The 22256-nt window shown below is 32.3% G+C and overlaps 5 protein-coding genes across 23 annotated transcripts in view; 3 read left to right on the top strand and 2 right to left on the bottom strand.

Moving 5' to 3' along the window:
* Positions 1–35: 35 nt before the first annotated feature.
* Positions 36–1437, top strand: LOC122536717 (40S ribosomal protein S12). The gene is made up of 5 exons (XM_043669311.1): positions 36–136; positions 271–306; positions 577–711; positions 950–1154; positions 1338–1437. The coding sequence occupies exons 2-5, from the start codon at positions 290–292 to the stop codon at positions 1404–1406; spliced, it is 426 nt and encodes a 141-aa protein (XP_043525246.1). The 5' UTR covers positions 36–136; positions 271–289; the 3' UTR covers positions 1407–1437.
* An 81-nt stretch (positions 1438–1518) lies between these two features.
* LOC122536713 (zinc finger MYND domain-containing protein 10) lies at positions 1519–3675 on the bottom strand. Of its 2 annotated transcripts, none has more exons than XM_043669294.1 (8): positions 3581–3675; positions 3083–3191; positions 2731–3017; positions 2448–2653; positions 2218–2387; positions 2004–2141; positions 1704–1936; positions 1519–1632 (listed from the first exon to the last, which is right to left on the bottom strand). In XM_043669294.1, exons 1-8 carry the CDS (start codon positions 3586–3588, stop codon positions 1557–1559), a joined length of 1227 nt encoding a protein of 408 aa, XP_043525229.1. In that variant the 5' UTR covers positions 3589–3675; the 3' UTR covers positions 1519–1556. The 2 variants fall into 2 exon arrangements, with proteins under 2 accessions (XP_043525229.1, XP_043525228.1); XM_043669293.1 differs by lacking the exon at positions 3581–3675 and adding an exon at positions 3252–3484.
* Positions 3676–3852: 177 nt separating this feature from the next.
* On the top strand, positions 3853–5006 carry LOC122536716 (poly(U)-specific endoribonuclease homolog). Of its 2 annotated transcripts, none has more exons than XM_043669309.1 (4): positions 3853–3980; positions 4059–4221; positions 4278–4710; positions 4773–5006. In XM_043669309.1, the coding sequence occupies exons 1-4, from the start codon at positions 3890–3892 to the stop codon at positions 5004–5006; spliced, it is 921 nt and encodes a 306-aa protein (XP_043525244.1). In that variant the 5' UTR covers positions 3853–3889. The 2 variants fall into 2 exon arrangements, with proteins under 2 accessions (XP_043525244.1, XP_043525245.1); XM_043669310.1 differs by having other exon boundaries at positions 4789–4915.
* Positions 5007–5035: 29 nt separating this feature from the next.
* Positions 5036–13138, bottom strand: LOC122536714 (E3 ubiquitin-protein ligase TRAIP-like). Of its 13 annotated transcripts, none has more exons than XM_043669297.1 (9): positions 12583–12719; positions 12281–12476; positions 11876–12032; positions 6730–6816; positions 6214–6588; positions 6042–6143; positions 5855–5968; positions 5526–5772; positions 5036–5449 (listed from the first exon to the last, which is right to left on the bottom strand). In XM_043669297.1, exons 3-9 carry the CDS (start codon positions 11947–11949, stop codon positions 5168–5170), a joined length of 1281 nt encoding a protein of 426 aa, XP_043525232.1. In that variant the 5' UTR covers positions 11950–12032; positions 12281–12476; positions 12583–12719; the 3' UTR covers positions 5036–5167. The 13 variants fall into 13 exon arrangements, with proteins under 13 accessions (XP_043525232.1, XP_043525233.1, XP_043525236.1 ...); XM_043669298.1 differs by having other exon boundaries at positions 12561–12704; XM_043669301.1 differs by lacking the exons at positions 12281–12476; positions 12583–12719 and adding an exon at positions 13007–13138 and having other exon boundaries at positions 11876–12035.
* LOC122536711 (alpha,alpha-trehalose-phosphate synthase [UDP-forming]) overlaps positions 7669–22256 on the top strand; it is a 39455-nt gene continuing 24867 nt past the window's right edge. For 3 of the 5 annotated variants that reach the window (XM_043669288.1, XM_043669287.1, XM_043669289.1), the window contains exons 1-2: positions 13953–14068; positions 21900–22056. In XM_043669288.1, the coding sequence (XP_043525223.1) occupies positions 13953–14068; positions 21900–22056 (273 nt within the window). Of the gene's footprint in view, positions 7928–13952; positions 14086–21899; positions 22057–22256 lie in introns of those variants that run through there. The other 2 variants (XM_043669290.1, XM_043669291.1) reach the window with 2 other exon arrangements.

Below are 22256 nucleotides of genomic sequence, written 5' to 3'. Positions count from 1 at the left end.
GAACGTAAGAAATAATTCTTCAGGAAATTAGTATTTCGAAATGTGACATGAAATCGTATATGATGGCATGTCTATGTCTATGGTTTAGTTAATGATCGTGTGCTTAAACGCCATTTCTCTTTCTTTGCACGAAAAGGTATAAAGAAGCATGCTGTGGAGCGGCGACTTAAAAATCAATTTATTACAATATCATCATCATAATTTTTACTTGAAAAAATTGTAAACTGTAAACTTAAAGACAGTATCACTAATATTATTTTATTATTTCAGTTTTTAATTCGTGAAAAACATGTCAGATGTTGAAAAGTAAGTATGTTTTATATACTTGTTATAAAAATATTGATATCAAGTTTTTATATTGAAAAAATATTAAGTTAAATTTTTATATTAAGTTAAAACCATAGAAGTGTTAAGTTAAGATAATAAATACTTGTCTTCATTGTACATTTTTTGGATATTGAAATTTACTGAAACTAATTTTGTATATAAATTATCAAATAACCATTAATTTACATAAGCTAAAAATTTTATATGAAGAATTACATAAATAGACTTCAATTATTCTTTTACTTTTAGTGATGATGGACCTTCTGCTATGACAGCAGGAGGTGCAATGGATGTAAATACGGCCCTTCAAGAAGTTCTTAAAAATGCACTTATTCATGATGGTGTTGTACATGGTCTTCATGAAGCTGCTAAAGCATTAGACAAGTGAGTTTATTAAATAATTTATTTGAATAAGTTTTATATTTTGATAAAGTAAGAAATAGAAATAGATGATCATAGATGTTATCATTATGATGATAATAGGTTCCCTCTACTGAGAAAGAACCCATTTTAAAAATTAATAATGCTGTTTATAACCCTATCTGATACATTAAATAACAATTCTGTAATTTATGTCAATATTAGATTTGTTTTTATATATATTTTATTTGTTATATTTTAGGAGGCAAGCCATGCTTTGCATTTTAGCAGAAAATTGTGATGAACCTATGTATAAAAAACTAGTACAAGCATTATGCAATGAACATCAGATTCCCTTAATCAGGGTAGACAATAATAAAAAACTTGGCGAATGGGCTGGTCTTTGCAAAATTGATAGTGCTGGCAAAGCTCGAAAAGTTGTTGGGTGTTCCTGTGTTGTTATAAAGGTATAAATTGTGTAAAATTTAATTTTTAAATATGTGATGAAAACAAAGGCTCTTCCTACTGAGAGATAATTAATTAAGTGCTAATTAAGAGATAATTAAGAAACTGTGCTGCGATAATGCTTTCCTGATTTTAATAATTTAATATTAGTAACTTATTCTGTTTAGCAATCTATTTATTTTCAGGACTTTGGGGAAGATACTCCTGCAAAAGATGTTGTAATGGAATATGTGAAACAAAGTTCTGTACACTAAGTTTTAATAAAATATTGGATATAAGTTCGTATGTATGATTTATTCATTTCTTAATTTTTTATTTTTAATTTCTTTATTTGACTAACACTGAAAACTACACAATGAGAAGGTAATGAAACGTTTTTTCCTCATAAAAGGAACTTAATGTTTCTATTCATACTCTACATTTTTTGTTATTTTGTCACAGATATTCTTATGTTTTACCCAATCTTTTACTTGACATTCTCTGTAAATAATGATATTTTTTGTTAAAAAAGAAGGTAATAATGCTTTATAAATACATGAAAAAACGTATACCTTCCACAGTACCAAGCTTCTTTACATTTAGAACAACGTTTTTTTGCCTCTTCATGACATAAAAAACATTCTTTAATATCAACGCAATCCAATTTCTCTAAATCATACGCATCACTTAGAATTTGAGCAGTGTTTTTAATGTAATCAGCATCTGTACTGTATATAAATTTTGATTGATATTTTGCTAACTTCTTCCATTTTTTATGATATTTCTCCATTATTGATGATTTTATCTAATAAAATAATTAAAATATTTATTTAATATTTTAAGAAACCAAAGTTAATTGAACAATTTTCAACCTGTGGTAAAAGTTCCACATTTACTGCTTGTGGTGCACTAGCGTTAGCTGACGATACACTTAAATAATTTAACCATCTTTTTAAGTCTATTAAAGGAGAAATTTGATCTAGTACATATTCGTGTAAATATTTCTGTAACTAAAGCAAAACAAGTTTTTTTTTTTATAATACAATATATAAAGTTAGATATATAATGTAACGTATGTTAGAATACTTTTAATAATTGAGAAAATCTATGTTCAGTAATTTCATAGTAGGATGCACTTTTGGGGTTGAGCAATAATTCCCTTAAACCAAGCCAAGTTTGTGCTTCTATCTTAGAAATTTTCCCTTCTTCACTTGATTTTACTTTTCTCCAACCACTATTATATATCACATCTTTTCCTTAAAGATAAACAGTTTTATCGTATTCAGAATTTTTAATGCACATGTAATACTACTTACCTTCCGCATTTTCTTTACTCCACGGATGTCTTTCAATAAGTTCAACAAGTAAATAGGGCACGTCGTGTATAGCTAATAATCGTGATAATACATACAATGGTAAATTATCTGCGTATTCAGCCAAGTAACGGAGTATTGAAATGCAACGTATGCCGATATCAAATTCAAATTCTTTCTTTTTTTCAAGTATTTCTTCAAGACATGAGCTAATTACAACAATCATTACCATTATTATTCAATTTCATTTTCTTATTAAAATAACGTCGAGTATTAACGAACTTACTTTGGATCTTTTACATTTTCATAAATCTCGATATTAGGCATATCGAGAAGTAAAGATACATTTTTAACAGCATAATCGACGAGGTCAAGAGCAGAATCATTTATAGTTTCTGCACTTTCACAATGAAATAACACGTTTTCCAATAATGAAACGGCAATATCTTCGTGATAAAATACAGTGTAAAGCATAAAAGTATTTTTTGGTTCTTCGTTTATTTCTATTAAAAGCGGAAATACTTTATGCTTCCATATGTCAATTTGTATAGCTTCATATATAAGAATAGGAATCTATATAGAAAAAAAATAACGTTAATATACGAAATTACTGTATGTTTTATTTAAATATATTTTACCTTTTTAAAAGAAACGAACCATTCTTTAGTACTTTCTTCTCGCAAGGCATTAATTTCTAATACGCTTTGTTGATTTAATAATATTAACTTTTTATGAAATTCAAACCACCTGAAAATAATATGTGAGTTATAGTGTGTAAGAAACATGTAATATTTAAGAAAAATTAACTCTTTCGTTCCAATATCTTCAAGCTCCGAAATTTTTAAATATTGTATATATGATTCGATTTCCCATGGCGAAATTATATATTCCATTCGATTTGACATTTTTACGATTAAAAAGGCACTATTGTAAACGAATGTCAACCATTTGTAAACAAAATTTGTATTCGATATTCTCGACACCTTTGTGCATTAACTATATATATATCATATATAGTTTTTAAATATTTAACATTAAAAAATTAAAAATATAAATTATAATTTTAAAGGAATTTTTATGTTAAATTAACATTCTTGAACAGTTTTCCTTTTTAATATTAATCTTCTTTTACTTACTTCTGCATTACATCTAAAAAATAAGTACTCTTATTTATTTAAGATTTTTTTATACAAAATTCTACACATTTTTGAACAATCTTTTTGTACAATGTCTCTTCACATAAAAGTTATTATATATTATATAAATCATTAATTACTTTAATTTGAAATGAAATGGGAACTTTTAGTATTTTTTAAATTACTAATTATCTGTATATGTTTATTTTACATTATAGTTAAATAAATATAATATTTTCAAATAACAGGAACATTTGACATAACCTAAATTATTTACTATTTAGAGTTAAAATATGGTACTTTGAGAAAATGTTGAATAAAATTTTTCAAATTTCTATTTATATACTAGTTTCATTAAATTTTGTGGTTATATATTCCCTTACAATTCGTCAAATAAATGGTAATTATAAAATAGAAATAAAACGGCATTTAAAGATTTATTTATCTCGTGTATTTAATATATTCGTTCGTCTTATAGATTTCAATAATATTACAAATGTGTCTTTAACAAGTGACATGGAATTAATGATGATTTCAGAAGAATTATATAATAAATTTTCTTATGAATTATCGAATAATGTATATATAAATTATCAAGGACAAATAAACTTTAATAATTTTAGCGATAATGCTCCACAAAGGTATTTTCTAAATTTTCTTTTTTAATTTGAAATATAATTAATTTCTTTAATTTTAGATTGTTAAATATATCATCTAATGTATTTTCAATATCAATGATAAAATCTTTTGTAAAGCTATTTGATAACTATGAATTGGATACTTATCAGCCAGAAGTTCTAACAAAGACAAAAGATTCTGAAGAGAATGAATTTATTGATGATTTAATGAAAACAGATATAATGTTACATGTTATGTCCTTTTTGTCAGTCAAAGGTTTTTTTAAAAATGACATACAAGTTCATAAAGATATCCTAAAACAAATTTGGTTTCATTTATATTCTCGGAGTAAAAATATAAATGGTTCCTCTGGATTTGAACATGTATTTGTAGGAGAAAGAAAACCACGTAGAGGTATTATAGGGCTTCATAATTGGATTTTCTTTTCCTATGGAGAATTATCAAACAAAATTAATTATTTTGGATTTGGCCACTGGAAGAAATTTGTTAATGTAAGTATAAATGTAAATGTAAATGAATAAAATTAATTAAATCACTTCATAATGGTTTTTAGAAAGTTGTCATTCTAGAAATATATTTCACTTATACTGGAAAACGTAAAAAATCAACTATGTTCATTGGAACCACCCCAGAATTTGAAATAGCACTTTATACACTTTGTTTTTTTACAAGACCAAATAAAAGGTGTCAACTGTTTTTTGCAGGATTTAAATTTTATATTCAAACATATATATTGCAAAATAAGGGTACAAAATTTGTTGGGACTGCTTTTCCTATGTTAAGATAACTATAAATTAATTAAATGACGAAAAAATATGAAAGTAGAATATTTTATTTGTTAAAAACTCAAAAATCCAATAATTACAATGACAAAATACTATATATACTTCTAAAATATAAATAATGATTTATATAAAAGAAATAATATATAATACTTATAGGAACTTTTTAAGTTAGATCAATCACATGATTATCATGCTTGTTTTCAATATCAGACATTTTTCTTTTAGTATTATTTTTCCTTCTTTTTTTTGATATATAACTGTTTGAGGATTTATCGTTATCAGTTCTATGTGAAGTGTTTATGTCATCTAACAATTTTAATCTTTTACATTCTATTGGAGAATTTTTGGAAGAGCTACAATTTAATAAATCTATTTCTAAACCATTTGTATTATTTTCTATTTGACAATCCTGTATTTTCTCTTGTACACCTTTAATATTGCATATCTGTAAAAAAATGTAAAATAATTATAACTAATCATTGATTTGAATTATCCTTATTAATTTATATTCAATATCAAACCTTTTCAGTTTTCTGTTTAGTTGTACAATTCAATATAGAATTTTTACTTGAGGTATCTTGATCATATACTTTTGATGTTTTTTCAGTTGGAATACCTTTACAAATGTTATCCTCATCTTCTGCTGTTTGAACTTCTAATTCACTACTACTTTTTTCATTAATGCCAAGTATTTCCTCTAATTCATCAACTCTTTTTTGTAATGCCATATTTTTACTTTCTGAAAATGCTAGTTTTTCTTCTAAATCCCTAATGTATATAATAATAATAATATATATATATATGATACTCATATAAATTTAATAGATTTAACACATTTTTTAAATCTTACATTCGTTTTGATTGTTCTAATGGTGATTTCGTATTAACTTTAGAAAGTTCTTCTTGGAGCTTCTTAACACTCATGCGTAATTGTTTACATTTATTAAATTTTTCAATTAATTCCCTATAAATATAATTATGTTAATAATAGTATGAATTTTTAAAACATGCTCTTAAAAAGGCACAACATTACTGACTTTTTCATAATAGAAATATACATAGTAAGCGTTTGAGGATCTTTGGTTTTTCCAACCATTTTACTAACATCACTGATAGGGGCATGTAATAACACTTGTATTCTAAAATACACAAAACATTGATATATATGTAATGAAGTGTACATTGTGTGTACATATAGTAATTACATACGGCCTAAGATCTTCAATCTTATTCTTTAATTGATTAATCTCTCTTTTTAAATTATCACAGTGAGAACTTTGTTCTTTGAAATAATTTATTTGCTCCTTCAAAGCATGTATTGCTGCATTTTTTTTGTTCATTTCACTCTCTAATTTTCGAACTTCTTGCTTCAAACCAGCATTTTGTTTTTCTAAAGTAACATTTTTTGAGGAATGATATTGAATGTCCTTTTCTTTTAGTAAAATTTGAAATTTTAATCTGTCTACTTTTTCTTGTAATGTTGAACCTTGAGATTCAACTAGATCATTGTTTGAGAATGTGAAATAAAGTCTATGTATTTTATTCTGTGTAACTTTTTCTCTGCATTGTGGACAGCTTTTTGATCTGAAAATAACAAATTACAATTATAAATATTGTTATGGAAAAGGAGTTTATGTACACTTTGTAAGACAAAGTTTCACATTTTCTAACAAGGTATTTTCTGTAAAGTGTTTAATGTTTTTTCATTTTGTAATATTTCCTCACCTTTCGAGCCATGGCGTTAAACAATGCAAATGAAACACGTGTCCACATTTCGTATAGAAAATATCATCAGACTGCACCAACTGATCACTACATATAGAGCAAATGACGTTCATTTTATGTTAAGATTTCATAAACAATGAGCATAGAAATATCTGTCAGAAATAAATTTACGTTAAATTTATTGTTATTGTTTACAAGGTTTCAATATCAATATTGTTTAGCTTTTATTTTACGAAAAAACATCTAAAATTAATCGAACATAAGTACAATTGTTCTTTTTTACGATAGCTCAAGTTTCAAAAAGGTTATACATGTGCTGTCAAAACTGCGTAGCTCGTAATGTTATTGGTAGGATTTGAGTTTACCCCCTAGATACTTCTATAAGGTTTGAATTTAGTAGTTTTGCAAATCAATAAATATACAATTTTGCTTACAAGATGATTCTTAAAATAATCGAATACATATTACACACTAAATATTGAAGTAATTATATAACAGAAATATAATGTAAATTAATATATCATTCTTAGTTGTTTAAAAATAAGATATAATTTTCTGTACAGTATCTAGTTTACGCTTACAGGATAGCCAATTTAAATTTCTATGAAAGCAAACTTTCATTTGACAGATGTCACAAATAATAATAATAATAAATGTTGGACGTTGATTTCTTGTTTCTTAATGAAAAATGTATGACATAAGCAAAAAAGCAAGTATTTATTTAAATAATAACAAGTAGTCTTTAAGTGTCCAAACTCAAAGGTTTTTCCATCTTTAAAAAGATAATATATGTCATCTACATCAATTTTATTGTGCCATTCGTATCGTAAAGCAACATCAAGATCCTATATTTGTAAATGGGAATTCAACTATAGGTACAAAAATTTGCAACATTTCCTAGGGAATTTTCTACGATTTCTTATTTAGTTGCCGGTTAGTTATTGTAGGCCATAACAATCGATTTGGTCTGCAATTTCAGCTATCCGAAACTTCGCGAAGAAGGAACCAGTTACCAGTGGTACCTTCTCGAAAGAACGTCTCTCGTAAAAACACTAGCCAGTACCGGAGGATTGCCGGTATACATGTGAGTGCGCGAATTAGTATCGAGCTCTTTAACAAAATATCAACAACAATTATCGTAATAGCCTGTTTAATATTGCCGTTTATATATATAAAACGAGGAAGCTTGTCTTTTGAGGTGGGTGCAAATGTCGTATTGTTACGGATAAGGATGTATTAAATTTACAAAAGCAAAACGATTTGAATTAGGCGCATACATTGTGTTTCTCGTTCCTGTCATTCTATATATTCTATTGTTTTTTGTGGTCATTCGTGCGTACGTCAATCATTTGACTGTGATTGACGATGATTGTCATCGTATGTACATTGAAACATTCAACGTGCAGGACGTCAGCCATTTGTTGGTTAAACGATTCTTTCGTGATAGTAAATTCAACCCGCTTTTCACAATAAAAGTTTAGAAAATATTTCAATTTGAAGAATATCTGCGTTTTCTATGTGTGCAAATATAATCGACACATGAAACAGAATTGAATAGAATTTTGCAGTCTCTGTTCTTATTATTATTTTTGACATTGTGTTTTTGAAATTTCTGTAAAAAATACAGTGCTATATTAAGACTTGTTCAAGTTATTCATATTTATGCAATTCATTGCATTATAAACGTAACTTGCATATATTTATTTATTAAAACATAAAAATGTATTTGTTTTCAAAAAGCGTATCTTTTGTAATTTTGATTAACTTTTAATACAATTTCTCAATGCTTACCAAACACGAATTACACTATTTTTTTTTAAATGTTACCTTTCGAATGTATTGATTCTCTAAATTATATTTTCATCGTTTACATTAATTTTTTTTCTGGTATTTATTATTGAGAGAACTGTGCAGGTGTAAAATTGCATAAAACAAGTATTTACACAATTGATGCTAATATTTTCTTGATATTTTAAGTATATTAAATTATCATCTTTGCAGAAAAAATTTAAGGAAACTAAATATTATAGCGTTAATTATATTAAGAATCTTACGCCCTTTTATATACTAGATAAAATTAATTTGTAGAAAATTAAATATTTTGTACTATATGTTTCTTGTTTATGTATATTTCCGACCTATTCTATATATGTAATAATAAAAAAAATGTACATACCAGTTTCGCGCTTATTTTCGACGCACATGCTACGTTTACCGAATTAAGCCGAAGTTCGTCGAATTTCACCGAAATTTCACGAAGTACTACGATCAGACCCGAAATTCGTAATAGTTACGAATCTTTTGGAATCCGGAAGAATATTTAATATAAAAAATAAATTACAGTTAATAACTATAGTTTTCTTCTTTATTTATGACTTTATGTAAATATACCGTACGACCAGCTCCATCTATGGAGAAACGTAACGAAACGTAACGAAACGTAACGAAACGTTACGAAACGTTACGAAACGTTACAAAACATCGCTAATGCTCTATCCACGTGTCTTTGTAACATGACATTTTTGACATTTGCCTTTTCACATTATTACTTTCATACGCGACATAAAAAATTCAACCAATTCTGTAAAATAATAACACGTTATTTTGAATAACAAAAAAATACCATGAGTATAAAAACTACGATTGTTCTGAGTAGCGCGGATACATTTGATCTATAAAAATATTGAAATCAATTTATTATTAAAACTACTGTAGCACGTACATGGGAAATACTAAAGTATGTTGTGCAACATGTGTCTCGATGCGAAAAATATAGATTCATCTCGGTATTATGTACTTTAAATAGACTAAGTTTAGATGATGATGCAGCCGTCTAATTTCCGTCCATGCGTCGTTGATTTTTACCAGTTCCTCATGGTCGAACCGAGTATATAATATGATCAATTGTGTATTATTTGCAACTCGACACTTGTCTCCCAACTACGTTAAATTCTAGCGGAACGATTTTTTTTTTTTTTTTTTACCATGGAATAAGGGGCCGCGTGCGCGACGCGTGCCAGTTTTCTTCGTTATCCTCCGTCTTGTTATTAGCTAATACTAACACGTGACGATAACGTGACGATAACGTTCTTTTTTTTTTATCCCTTCTCTCTTCGAGAAACGTCAAGACATGTATTTTAGCAGAAAAGTCCGGGATTCTTTATAGAATCAACCAGATTAATGCGATTCACAATGGCTCACGAAAGTGTTCGAACATTTATCGTAAAAAATAATATTTATGTTATTTAATTTGTGACAATTGAAGGGCTTGTAATAAAAACGACCGTTTGTCCATGCTTGTTTCTTTCAAAAAAAGAGGGAAAGACCACTTCTAATTTTTGTTCAATATGTGTATTTCAATCTTTTCAAATAAAATATTCATTATACTATACAACTTATTGTAGACGCGTCTGTAGTTACATCGCAAAGGAGTTGTATGTAACTGAATCATAAAATTGTAAAACTCGTGACGAAGATTTTAATAAAGATTTTATTAAAAGTTCTTGGTTAAATTTTATACGACAATAAATTAGTCATATAAATCATTTTCTGCAATATCGATTCCAGTATATTGTATGCTCAGTTTCTTAAAAGGATTATTTTTTATCACGAGCTCTTCAATTACAACTCGCATCTATCGTGCAAAATCGAGAGAAAAAAAAAAAACAAATTTTCGTTCAAAATGCGATTGTTTGCAATTCTAAACGTTCGTACTAAATTCATTTATTCGTGTGAACACATATAACAAATGTGACTTACGATTACGGAGTAGCGATTTTTCAAGAAGCTCGTCCAAGTCCGTAGTATTATCGTCGTACTTAGAGATAATATAAAATTAAGTTGGCAAAAGTAAATATTTTTCTCCGGTGAATTTACATTATTATTTATTGTATGTATGTCTCGAATATCGGTTCTGCAGATTATTTGACGAATGTCTTTTGTTACAAAATCTTGTCAAATTTTCGTATCTGCTCTGGAGAACAGAAACTGCATACGTAAATGAAGAAGAGTATAACGATTGTATTTCCACGGTTATGTACGTGTATGTACATTGTAGGATGATAGAGATACCTATAGTTCCAAGTTTCTACCAATGAATGTTTGAACCAATACTAAGTTGTTTGTTCTACATTTTAGTTTGCTTTTGAAGTACATTTGTACTTTCCAATAATCTTAACCGTGTCTTGGAATGATACTAATGATGTAGGGAGAAAAAGAATCGGTCGACATTCAAATTTCTCTGAAACAAAATTTCCTGTAATAAATAGAAAAAAAGTAATAAATAAATAGAGAATTTTTTTCGTTCACTGTGCATAGTAAAAGCTATCAAACATTGATAAAATTTTGTTGAAGCTATTTTGAAGTCTTATTCCTCTCAATATATTTTGTGTTCGCAAAAGTTAAAGTCTTTCTGTTGTTTGTGCATAAGATATAGATTAATGTCTCAATTATTGCTATTTATTTAGATAAATGTAAATGTCTTACGATTAATTATTGTTTCAAGACGTTTCATATCCCCAATAACTGGTGCAAAACCAGTTACATTTGGAATTATATAATTAAAAATTTTTTTTCGTATCGTTTTGAAATCTATGTGATTCAATTATAGCTATCGTGCCACGTAGGCCAATAAGAAGAAACAAAGTGAAAATGTAAGTACATGTTTCTAGTCTCTCTAACAATTGACTTGTACACATTTATTTTCACAATAAGTATAATTATTAAGAAAAAAAATTCTACAGATTTTATAACGTGATAACATCACTGTGGCTTCAAAAATAGCTTCTACGAAAGTAAGCTTTTGAACCGAAATCTAGATTAACTATTGCTTTATTCAGATCATCGATAGATTCTTCCTCCCTGGATTTAACGCTAAACAAAATGGTTGTTACGTCATGTGACAGAGATATCAAAGCTACGATATCAACACAAATACATTGTGTGAACGGATTCCTTTATTTTTCATTTGACAAATTTTTCATACTGCTGAATATTAAATATTCGTTGTTACTAGTCATGCATCTCCAAACATTGGATAAAGCTTCGCGAAACATTTCCAATGTACATAGTACCTCTGTCTCGTTTATCTTGAGGAAACGAGAAATGCATGTATGTAATTTCAACAAAGTTGACTTCAAATATTTACCAGGATGATACGTCACAGTGAGACAATTTGATACTCGTACTTATCTGCATAAAAGGCACGCGCGACAGTGGCATTAATGAAGATTTTCAAGGTCAGAATGTCAAACCTCCCCAAATTTGTTCGCTATAGCTTCTCCAGCTTCTCTGCTTACGTCGTTCTGCTAATTACGCAATTACCTCTTTAATCGCTCTCTTTATTCGACTTTAATCAACGAAAAACAAGTTCCCAAGTACTTACTTGCACGAGGACGAGGTCAGAAATTCCAATAGAAAGTATAACGAGAAAAAAAAGAGAATTTTTAGAATTCGCCATCTCTCGATATAAATCAGACAAATTATTTAAATTGTTCGGGTTAGTAAATACACATGTGACAATCGTGTTAGCATTGTAATATCGTTTTCTAACCTCCAGGATGAAAAATCAGCGTCGTAACGCTGTTTTCGTTTCTCACCGGTCGATAGCAGAGAGACACGGTATCCTTTTATGCGATCACTATGAGAGAAAAGGCGAAAGGAGGAGTAGCGATTGGTCGGCTCCGCAGACAGACTGCTCGTCGTCGAGTTGCGGTCGGATTGACACCAGCCGGTCTCTATCAATCAGGCTGTGTTTAGCGCGACACGACGGATTATTTCACGAACATTGAAGGACGAAAGAGTCAATGATACAGCGGCAGTGTATTACATACGAATCAGTTATCTGTCGCGTACATGTTGACAGTCGAACGCCGGTACAACGTGTACAGTTGGTCGCGACGCTGACAGCGTACATGATGTCCCATTGGCAAGTGTTATCCCAGAATTAAAAAGATAAGAGGAGATAACCCTCGATCGTCTGTCACGACATGCGACGACACGTCATAGAAAGAGAAGGAAAGAAGAAGATTGAGAAGAAGAGAGAGAGAATGAAGGAGAAAGAGAGAGAGAGAGAGAGAAAGAGAAACGAAGGAGGAGAAACACTGTATGTTTACGTATGATGACGATGAGGTAGTGTTTTCGAGTGTAGAAATGGTGGTAGTGACGGCGAGGAGGATAATGATGGTGGAGGTGGTGGTGGTTGACTGTACGAGGGGAAACTGCGGGGTGGCCAAAAGGTCGCGGCCCCGTCATTGATACTATCGTAGAAAGAACGCACTTTGGACCAATTCCTCGCGACGGCTAACACGAATAAACTCAGGGGAACGCGGCGTTATTACTTCAGTGCTACTTCGGTCTCGCACCACGGCACAGTCATACGGGCCAATCAACCACTCTCTTTCTCCATCCGCTGAACGACCTTTCTTGCTCTCTTTCTCTTAAGCTTTCACTGATTCTCATTGTTCCTTGCACCCTCTGTAAATCGATTTGCGTCTCCCGTTATTCCCATTATATTCTCCCCTCATCTGATTTGCCTTCTGTATTATTTCTGTCCTGCATTATTTCTCGGTGCTGCTGTGCATTCGAGCCACCCTTAAGCGCGAGACAGAGATAGAGAGAGAGAGAGAAAGATAGAGAGGGCCGAGCTGCGTCGGTCACTACAACTTAATCAAGCATATCACGAATAATTACGATAGAAAAAAGAAAGAAGAGAGAGAGAGAGAGGGAGAAAATTGCTCGTTCACCACCACTCGAAACGGAAGGAAGGAACAGAGCAGAGGCGAAGATAGAAGAGGCGAAAGGCAGAGGAGGCCAAGCGAAAGCGGCGGACGAGAGACTGTTCTTGTTCGCGAGCACGCGACACCCGAGCCACGTTAGAAGCGCAGCTGTAAAGGGGAAACAAGCACGAGGAACGACGAGAGGTGTCATCTCGCTCGGCGCTCGACGACGAGGAGAAATAGACTACTAGCCAGACCGATCGACTAACCGGCGCGGCTCTCCTTCGACTTCGGTTTCGCATACAGCACGTGATCACACGTGACACGCGACACTTGGTATAGTAGAGTAGCGCTCGTCGTGCCGGTGTCTGCGCGTATAGAACACGAGCCAGAGGAGAGAAAGAGGAGAGACGCTCGTGTGCGGAGTCGCGCGACGCTTATTATTCATTCTCGCGGTGCCATTCTTTTTCCCCAACGTTTGCGACAATTGATCAGAAAAACGTCAAAATGTCTACAGAACCTGGAAGCTTCACCTCCAACGGGAGCATGATCGTTGTGAGCAACAGGTTGCCGTTCGTGCTGAAGAGGAACGAGGTGACCGGTCAGCTGGAACGCAAGGCCAGGTTAGTACCATGTCAGAGTAAGTAGCTTTCCTCTTACGTTTCCTTCCTTCTCTTACGTTTCCCTTTTTTTCGACGTTCTTCTTTTTCCCTTTGTTCACGTGCTTCGTCACTTACGCTTGATTTATTGCCTCGTTTTCCCTCTATTTACCTGTCACGCACACGTGAACGCGCTTCACCGTTGCGTGATGAATGCACGCGTGGGCACACACGCAGCTCGTTGGTCATTGCAACGCGATTCGATCGCGGACGGAACGTGATATTACCACATCGTTGTTACACGTTTCCTCGGATGGATCTTGAATGTTGTGTCCCTTTAATCTCATGAATTCTTCAATTCGCAATTCCAACCTCAGCTTTTGTTCCAAAAGTTTTTTCAGCTGTCACGTCGAATATTTAATTTCAATTCGAGCTAGAGAGAGTATGTAGAAGAGTCGGCCACGAAAAAGACATTGAACCATGATGTAGAATTTGCGAGTCGTTACGTTATTGAAGGATACAGGATCAACGAGGTTGGTAATATGTGTTTCTCTAAATGAATATGCGATCGCGTTGTAATTTATTCTGTTGCGTAAACACGCCGATAGAAATATTGACGGCGGACGTGTTGACGCAAGGGGGAAACACAGGGTCGCCGATTCCCTCGGTTTGTGTAACTGTTGATTAATTCAATTTCTTTGTTAATATGTCGAATACAGCTGCTGAAACTATATTTTTCATATTTACGGACAAATATTTGGAGGAGAATATTGTTGGGCTGGTTCTGTACTGTCTTTCATTCCAGTTGCAGCCAACTGCAGAAAAAATTGATCGACTGAATTGATTAAAGGCGATAGATTATTTAATGTTTAGCACGTGTAATCGGTTACTTCATTTTTTGATCGCAATGCTGGCTGGAATTTCTTTCGCTCATTTTTAGCAGTGGTAGTGATTGGACGTAATCGATCGAGTTCGATAAATTGTCTTGTTTGTGTCTCCTATTCCTACTCAAACATGTTTGAACAGTAAATATTTTCTAAAATGTTCATCTTGCCAATTCGATATATATATTTTTTTTTGTCAATTAAATTTTATTTCAACATAGTATTTTAAATTTTAAAAAATGTTTATTGAATGTCATTGTTTAAAAGATATAGTAACATTGGAGAAAAAAAGAATTTCAAATAACTTCGTAACTTCAGTATAGACTTGAGTAGTTTAGATCGTTACTCGTCAGCCCTTTACTGTGCGCGCGACTGCTCAACACCCGTATATAACGTACAAGTAGATTAGATCGTTACTGATCAGTCCTTTGTGGTCCAGGCATAGCGACCAAACATCTGCGTAGATTAATGGATTATACCGTCACTAGTCGGCCTGCTCGCAATCTCGCGACATTTTATTTCAGTCCGTGCTGCGTAAGTTTTTAGTACATAAGTTGAGGAACTGTTATTAACTATAAATTTCTAATTTTAATCTTTATACATGTACGTTGGACTGTTTTCATCAAATTAAATTATAACACGACGGAGTACGTTTTAAATATAGGACGAAAAATTCAATCGTAATCTCAACAAACGATCTCTCTAGATCATTCTTTGTGCAATATATTGTTTACACATAGCCGCGTGGTAAAGTAAAATTATCAATTGTGACTTAGCTGATCGATGCATGTCGATCTTACTTGCAACGTTTATTTATGGTCCACGAAAAAATAGTACACGATTACACATCGCGCGTGGTGTGTTACACGTCTGAGAACTCGCACTTATATAGGACTGACGGGCTGACGAAATTTTTCGTAAGAACACGTTTCGTGGAACTCGATGCATTTCACCCTCCGGATCGATGAATCCCCCAACCGACCCATTGAGTCACCCTGTTGTCAAGAGCTTTCGAGTTTGCTCCACTTCGCGACGACAGAAATTCGGTGGCCAGAAAAATATGTCGCGTGCGTATATCTTTATCAAGTTTTTTTTTTTTTTTATTTCTTCGACAGAAGGCGAAAGATAACCGACATTTTTTTTTAGAAGCTCTCGCTAAATATCTTTACGCATACACGCAGTCAACAAGATAAACTTTCGTTAATTCGGTAACAAACATTTGGATGAGTTTTTATAAATATTCGGAATGATGGAGCAAAATTTGTGAATATCTTCCGAGATAATACGAGACAAAGTAATGAAATAAAATTCATGAATTGTTTTCTTTTTTTTTTTTTCTGTTGGATACTGAAATCACTGCTACTTGATAGTTTCCATAATTTTTTCCTTCTTGTTGTCAAGTAAATATTATATCTTTCTGAAATAGAATGCGTAACTAGAGATGTATACGTGTGTGCACGTTTTGAATTTTCTCGCATTTACAATCGAGTTAATCATTTCGCGACAATTTAATAATTCTCGTAATTTACGAACATCACAAACGTTATAAATCACAGTTTCTGACTTCGCACGAGCACAACCTTGTTTCTGTTTGAAGCCGACTGTGTGCGATTTGTTCGAGGTGTTTGTTGTGTCTCGGTGTATTTCAAAACGGGTGTCAGTCTGCAAAGAAGACAACCATTATCTTATTTCAATGACATAAGTCGAGAATCTTATCTGGCTATTTTTTGCGTGAATCACGGCATCGTTTATTAATGAATAACAGACGAAAAGTAGATTAACGATGCACGATCAATAATTGAAATAATTAATCAAAAAGATGAAAATCGTTTTAGAAATATAAACTGTCTTTTTAGACGGCATGTGAAATCGTAAAAAAATGATCTGATAGAAACAAATAATCTGCTGCAAAAAAAATAACAAATTGCAGAGCTCCTACTCTTCTTTATAATCGGTCTCTGTGTGATTTGGCTTTAAGTTTAATATAGACATGACGATACGACGTTGTAACGACACTGTGCATTTCAATTTTAGTTTTATATCTGAGTGTATCATCTTGGAAGTAATGTTGTTGTAATTTCGCGTATTACATCACGAGAGATATGAAGCCAAAATGAAATGGCACAGTGAAATCGTAACGATGTAAACTGTGGCTACACGAGCGGTGAAATAATGGGCACTTAACGATATTTTTATGTATATTATGGGTGTTAACTCGTCGTCCGGTCCGCTAAAAATAAATGAAAGTAAAATGTGTCACCATTGTACAGACATCAAATATACATACGTCGTGTTATTACATGTGTTATTAGACGTCTCTATATTTTACGATAGATATTTCAACATCTGTCAATGCTCGTGCTACCTACGTATTCTATAGTCTGAGAATGAAAAAGATTGAGATGCAAGTAAATCAATAGTAAACAAAAACAAGTTACACGAACGATAGCATAATCATTTTGGCGAAAAGCAAAAATTCCATGGAAGTTTTCTGGCACGTTGTACGAAAGAAAGAAAGAAAAAGAAAAAAAACAATCACGTTGCACTCGTTAAACACTCTTATCTACAAGTGTTCTTCCTTCTTTTTTTTCACGATTCTTCATTGTTGCGTATGATATATTTATTTGATAACGATATCTATTCAAGTTGATCTTTAAAATCTTCCGGCACTGTTAATTACTCTTGTTCTTCGACGAGGCTGGATATGTTCGATAACTAGGAATATCCTCAGATAATAACGATAAGAGTCATCTCTCAAGTAGCTTACGATAAAAAAAGAAAAACATAGCGGCAACATACGTACATACGTAGGCTCGAGCACGCGTACTCATTCACAAGGTATTCACCACGTGCTTTCCGCGTGCCCATCTGCGCGCTTTACGTGCGCTGTGTAATATATTATTTGCGTTTGTCGCAGTCGTTACTTCCTCGATTCGCATGGTAAAGTCATAATAAATGTTGTGGAAAAACACGAATTTCGTCACCGTTGCAATTGGTTATTGTTTCGAGTTAGATGCACAGTGTGCGTGCCTACGTTCACACTTTCCTTTTTTTTTTTTTTTTTTTTATAGATAAAAGATTATTACGTCAGGTAATTATTTGACATTTTTATATGTTTCTTGATATATTGGTTACTTGATACCATAGAAAGATTTTTTTTAAATGCATTCGTTAAGCTGTTGATGATATTTGGATTACTGAAACTGATATATGATCGTGTGTTGATTTTTACTTTTGTGTGATACGATTCTTCTTTTTGTTAATGATTTTTTAGATTTTTAGACGAGAATTTCTCTAGATAGCAATTGAACATTTGTCGTAAATTTTTTTCTTTCTTTTTTAGTGTGTGTTCTTTTCATTCGCGCTTCAAATGTCACGATCTATTTTTATTTGCAATTCAATTTGCAGCATGCATATGATTTGGAGTAAATTTTCTTGTACTGATAAATCATTCTGTAAATAGAAAGTTAGATAAAAATCTGTTGGTATTTTATGACGTAGGCTTCAAGACGTAAAGCAATTGTTCAAATAATTTGGAGAATGTTGTACATTTAAATGAATGATCTACTAGATGACTGAATTCTTGGTGAAATTCTTTGTCGAGGTTTTCACTGTGATCCTTGGGGGTTTCAAACTCCTCATTCCTTTTTACCTTTTAAAAAAGGCAATAGTCTAAGACGTGGTCAATTAATCAGATTAATTAGAAGATTTTTAATTATCTTTGAACAATTAAATTCACATTGAAAACTATATTTTTTCGTCGAGATCGAAAAAAAATGAAGAGGCATTCTAGAGAATAAAATGAAGCAACATTTAATCAATTTGTAATGATGTTCCAGACTTGTAATAATTTCCCAAAATTATTCGAAAACGTGTCTTTTAAATTACTTGGAACAATGTCTCGCAATGTATCAGTCCAATTGAACAAGGACTAAGAAACGTAAATAACTCCGTGTTCAAATCAGGTACGCTTAAAAATAACAATCGAGATTCGTGTCAAACGAGTGCTTTGTTTCTTCTTCGTCCCGTACGAGAGTCCTGATACGTCGTGAACAAGATCGTGGGAGGTTCGACTTTTTTCGAACGCGATCGTTACATACTGAAGAGCACAAGTAATGAGATTCGAGCGTGCTTCACTCGAGTTGAAACGCATGTACGTACCAGGCTGAAGTCGTGGCGTTCTCAAAATAGATCGTATCCCAGTAATCCAGTGGTAATAATAGCATATATCAATTGCATCCGTGTTGGTATAATACCACCAACGTTCCTGGTCAACAAAATTCTGGTCACGTGTTTTTCATCTGTCATTAAAACCCATCAATCATCCACGCGATAAATAACCATGAGATTAACGATGCTTTTCAACCTTCCTCGATATGATTTATTGGATTGCAATTTGTTTCCTTAGGGAAACAGTAGAGAGAAAAAAGCCAGAGGTTCCAACTGCTTGATTGATCAGTGACTGAGGCATTTTATCTCGATGGTTGGGAATTTTCAGAATCATCAGATTTTCAAATGGATCTTAGAAAGATCCGATGGAAATCTAATTTCACTTAGGTATCTCAATTGAGGAGAGCGATAAAAAAAATTCATTTGTGAAGTCAGGTGTTTCGTGTTAATCGTATGCTAAAGTAAAATTCTATTGTGCTCCGTAGAAATTACTTTCGACGTAGGGATAAATAATTTATACGATCTGAAATTTTCCAAAAGTCGTATCATTCATGAAGCGAAATATATGAATTTATACCAGAAACTCGTTAGATGACAAAATGAGATTGTTTCGCAATTTATAAAATTCAGTTTTCTTTGCTCGATACAATGGTCAGTCAAACCCGTGTTAGAAGTCGGAAGGTGTAAACCTGTCGAAAGTAGGAATAATAGGAATTTGGAGTTGCAAGGGGGAAACTAAAGTTCCGATTTGACCTAGTCTTCGGCGAACGACCAACCAGACGTTTGATCAGCTGCTTTGTTAGTCGTTGGCTGAATGACAGCCAAGTTCCATTACAAATTTATAATTATGACGTGCCAGTGACGTAGTCGGTTCATGTTCGACCCTACGGTCATGTGGATGACTTTGGGGTAGATATGTAGGCCAAGATCATCCCGGAAATCAAGGATCGTGTAATCCTTGTGTAATCAAGGATCCATCCAGATGCACGCATGCTTAGGAAATGCGAAATTAATCGTAGTCTGCGACTACGACTTCTTTTTAATTAAAACAAAAATAAAATAATAAAATAATAATAAATAATAAAGAAATAAAAATAAATTAAAATAAAAAGAAAACAAGCTGTTGCATACGTAGGATTAGTTAGAACGAACATGAGAACAGGATTGTTAACAGAGGGTACTTCAAAAGTGGATGATGAAGATTTCTGGACATGCTTTAGGTTTCTCAATCTTTTGTTCAATGAAGAATAGATCAGTGTTTTTAGCAGTGTACGGCATTGGATATTTTATAGTGATGAAGCGAATGAAAAGATTTATTACAATTCGTTCACTTTTTACTTGTGATTTAAATAATATATTCATTATCAAATAAATTCATTTCTTTTTACTGGTATTTCGAAGGATATGTTTATAAAAAAATATTGTTCGAGGAATGCAAAAATATCTGAATTTTTTGATAAAAGACGTAAATTAAGAGATTCTAATTAAGAAGTTCCTTCTTGATTGTTTGAAGAATATAAAACTATGCATATCTGAATTTTTTTGACGAAAGACGTAAATCAAGAAATTCTAATTAAAAAGGTCCTTCTTAATTAAAGGATTTGTATAAAAGAAACTTGAATACTAACGTGAATCTGTACTCCAGTATTTTAACAGGATATTTTTCTCGAGGTCTTTAGCAATTCTGCAAAAGATTCAAGACACAGTATTGCTGTGCATGTGCAAAACGATTTCGAAACGTATCGCAACATCGCCATTTTTCCACGTTTCGAGAATCACGTCACGTTCGCAATTGTTTTTACTATTATAGATTAATTTTCATAATAACGATAAAACGGTTAAAGGTGGTTGGCAGAGTCGATTATATAAAACCGAGAATATACGATGCGTTGTGCGATTGACACAATCGCCATGTATTTGTCATTATGTAAATATCACGACTTTATGTGTGTGCGTTCTCCGGCAGACAGTTACAGAGTTGATCGAAGACGTCTTTCAATATTATCCCTGTCTTATCGGCTCGATACGCCGATGGCGGCCACTCGGTGAACTTTTATATTTACGTACCGGGGTGCTTCTCTTTTTTCACAGATTCTGTCATCACTATCGCTATCTTTATTATTATTACTCAGACGATACACTTTTGGTTAAAGACGAAGACTGTTGGATATTTTACGAAAAAGGACTGATAGGTTGGATGTTTACGAAAGAAAGAAATTTCTACACTATCCTAATGTTTTTCATTATCATTTGTGTACCGTCGTATCTGCGTAATATATATCTGGATATTAGATCAGTGGATATTAGACTATGTCGCAAAACAATTTAAGTTATGAAATAGTACTGATTTTATCAAGTTGCGTGTGTTACGTAAGGCGTTTCAGACTCGATTGGTGGGGAACGTGTAAAGAAATATATTTTGTCTACTAATAACATGCCCTTTCTACGTTTTATACAATCCTGAAATATCTTACAATAGAAATAGTGTCTTTTTTTTTTTTTTCTCAAGAGTCCTCGTGTACAAATATCTTATTCAAAATTAACAAGTGTTTCGTGACCTACTAGACATATTAAATCCGATTGCATTGAATTAATATCGTATTCCTTCACTTGATCAAAATCTTATTTCTTCTAACTCTTTATTATTACAATTTCTTTCGCATCTTAAAGCCACACCAATCATCGTTCATAAAGTTCATGGGTACACTTTTGTATCGACATTTTTTTTCTTTTCTTTTTGCTCTCTACCTGATGCGACATTTTCTTTTGATAATGTTGGTACGCTTTTTTTTACATTTTAGTGCCGGAGGTCTTGTCACAGCGGTAGCACCGGTGGTTATAAGCGGAAATGGAGTCTGGGTCGGATGGCCGGGTATGCACATGGACAACCCGAAGGAACCGATCCCCGAGTCCGATCCTAACGATCGTACACCGACTGCTGGCCTTCTGTCTCGAAAGGTATGTGTTTTTTTTTTTCATACATTTTTTCGCTGCAGATTTTTAGATTTTCATTGATTGATCGAAATAATGGGCAATTGAAAAATTTCGTGTTTAAATGGAGTATACATAGAGGAGATACGAAATTTAACGTAAAATGATTTTTAATACGACCTGTTTTAATCGCTATTTTATTATTATTAATAATGCATCTGTCTCAA

This window comes from Frieseomelitta varia, unplaced genomic scaffold, assembly GCF_011392965.1.
Source record: "Frieseomelitta varia isolate USP_RPSP 00005682 unplaced genomic scaffold, Fvar_1.2 scaffold_867, whole genome shotgun sequence".
Lineage (NCBI taxonomy): Eukaryota > Metazoa > Arthropoda > Insecta > Hymenoptera > Apidae > Frieseomelitta > Frieseomelitta varia.
Note: the sequence above shows the minus strand (reverse complement) of the source record. Positions and strands in the feature narration are given on the sequence as shown.

Bases quoted from the DNA above. Each gene is read 5' to 3' on its own strand.
- LOC122536716 (XM_043669309.1), top strand. From the start codon at position 3,890: ATGTTGAATAAAATTTTTCAAATTTCTATTTATATACTAGTTTCATTA. The intron at 4,222-4,277 runs GTATTTTCTAAA...CTTTAATTTTAG, and splicing joins AGCGATAATGCTCCACAAAG to ATTGTTAAATATATCATCTA. The intron at 4,711-4,772 runs GTAAGTATAAAT...AATGGTTTTTAG, and splicing joins ACTGGAAGAAATTTGTTAAT to AAAGTTGTCATTCTAGAAAT.
- LOC122536714 (XM_043669301.1), bottom strand. From the start codon at position 11,949: ATGCCACTGTCGCGCGTGCCTTTTATGCAGATAAGTACGAGTATCAAA. The intron at 6,589-6,729 runs GTGAGGAAATAT...TGTTATTTTCAG, and splicing joins TTAACGCCATGGCTCGAAAG to ATCAAAAAGCTGTCCACAAT. The intron at 6,144-6,213 runs GTATGTAATTAC...TGTGTATTTTAG, and splicing joins AAGATTGAAGATCTTAGGCC to AATACAAGTGTTATTACATG.
- LOC122536717 (XM_043669311.1), top strand. The intron at 712-949 runs GTGAGTTTATTA...GTTATATTTTAG, and splicing joins GCTGCTAAAGCATTAGACAA to GAGGCAAGCCATGCTTTGCA. The intron at 1,155-1,337 runs GTATAAATTGTG...ATTTATTTTCAG, and splicing joins GTTCCTGTGTTGTTATAAAG to GACTTTGGGGAAGATACTCC.
- LOC122536713 (XM_043669293.1), bottom strand. From the start codon at position 3,349: ATGTCAAATCGAATGGAATATATAATTTCGCCATGGGAAATCGAATCA. The intron at 2,388-2,447 runs GTAAGTAGTATT...TTTATCTTTAAG, and splicing joins GAGTAAAGAAAATGCGGAAG to GAAAAGATGTGATATATAAT. The intron at 2,142-2,217 runs GTATTCTAACAT...GTTTTGCTTTAG, and splicing joins GATTTTCTCAATTATTAAAA to TTACAGAAATATTTACACGA.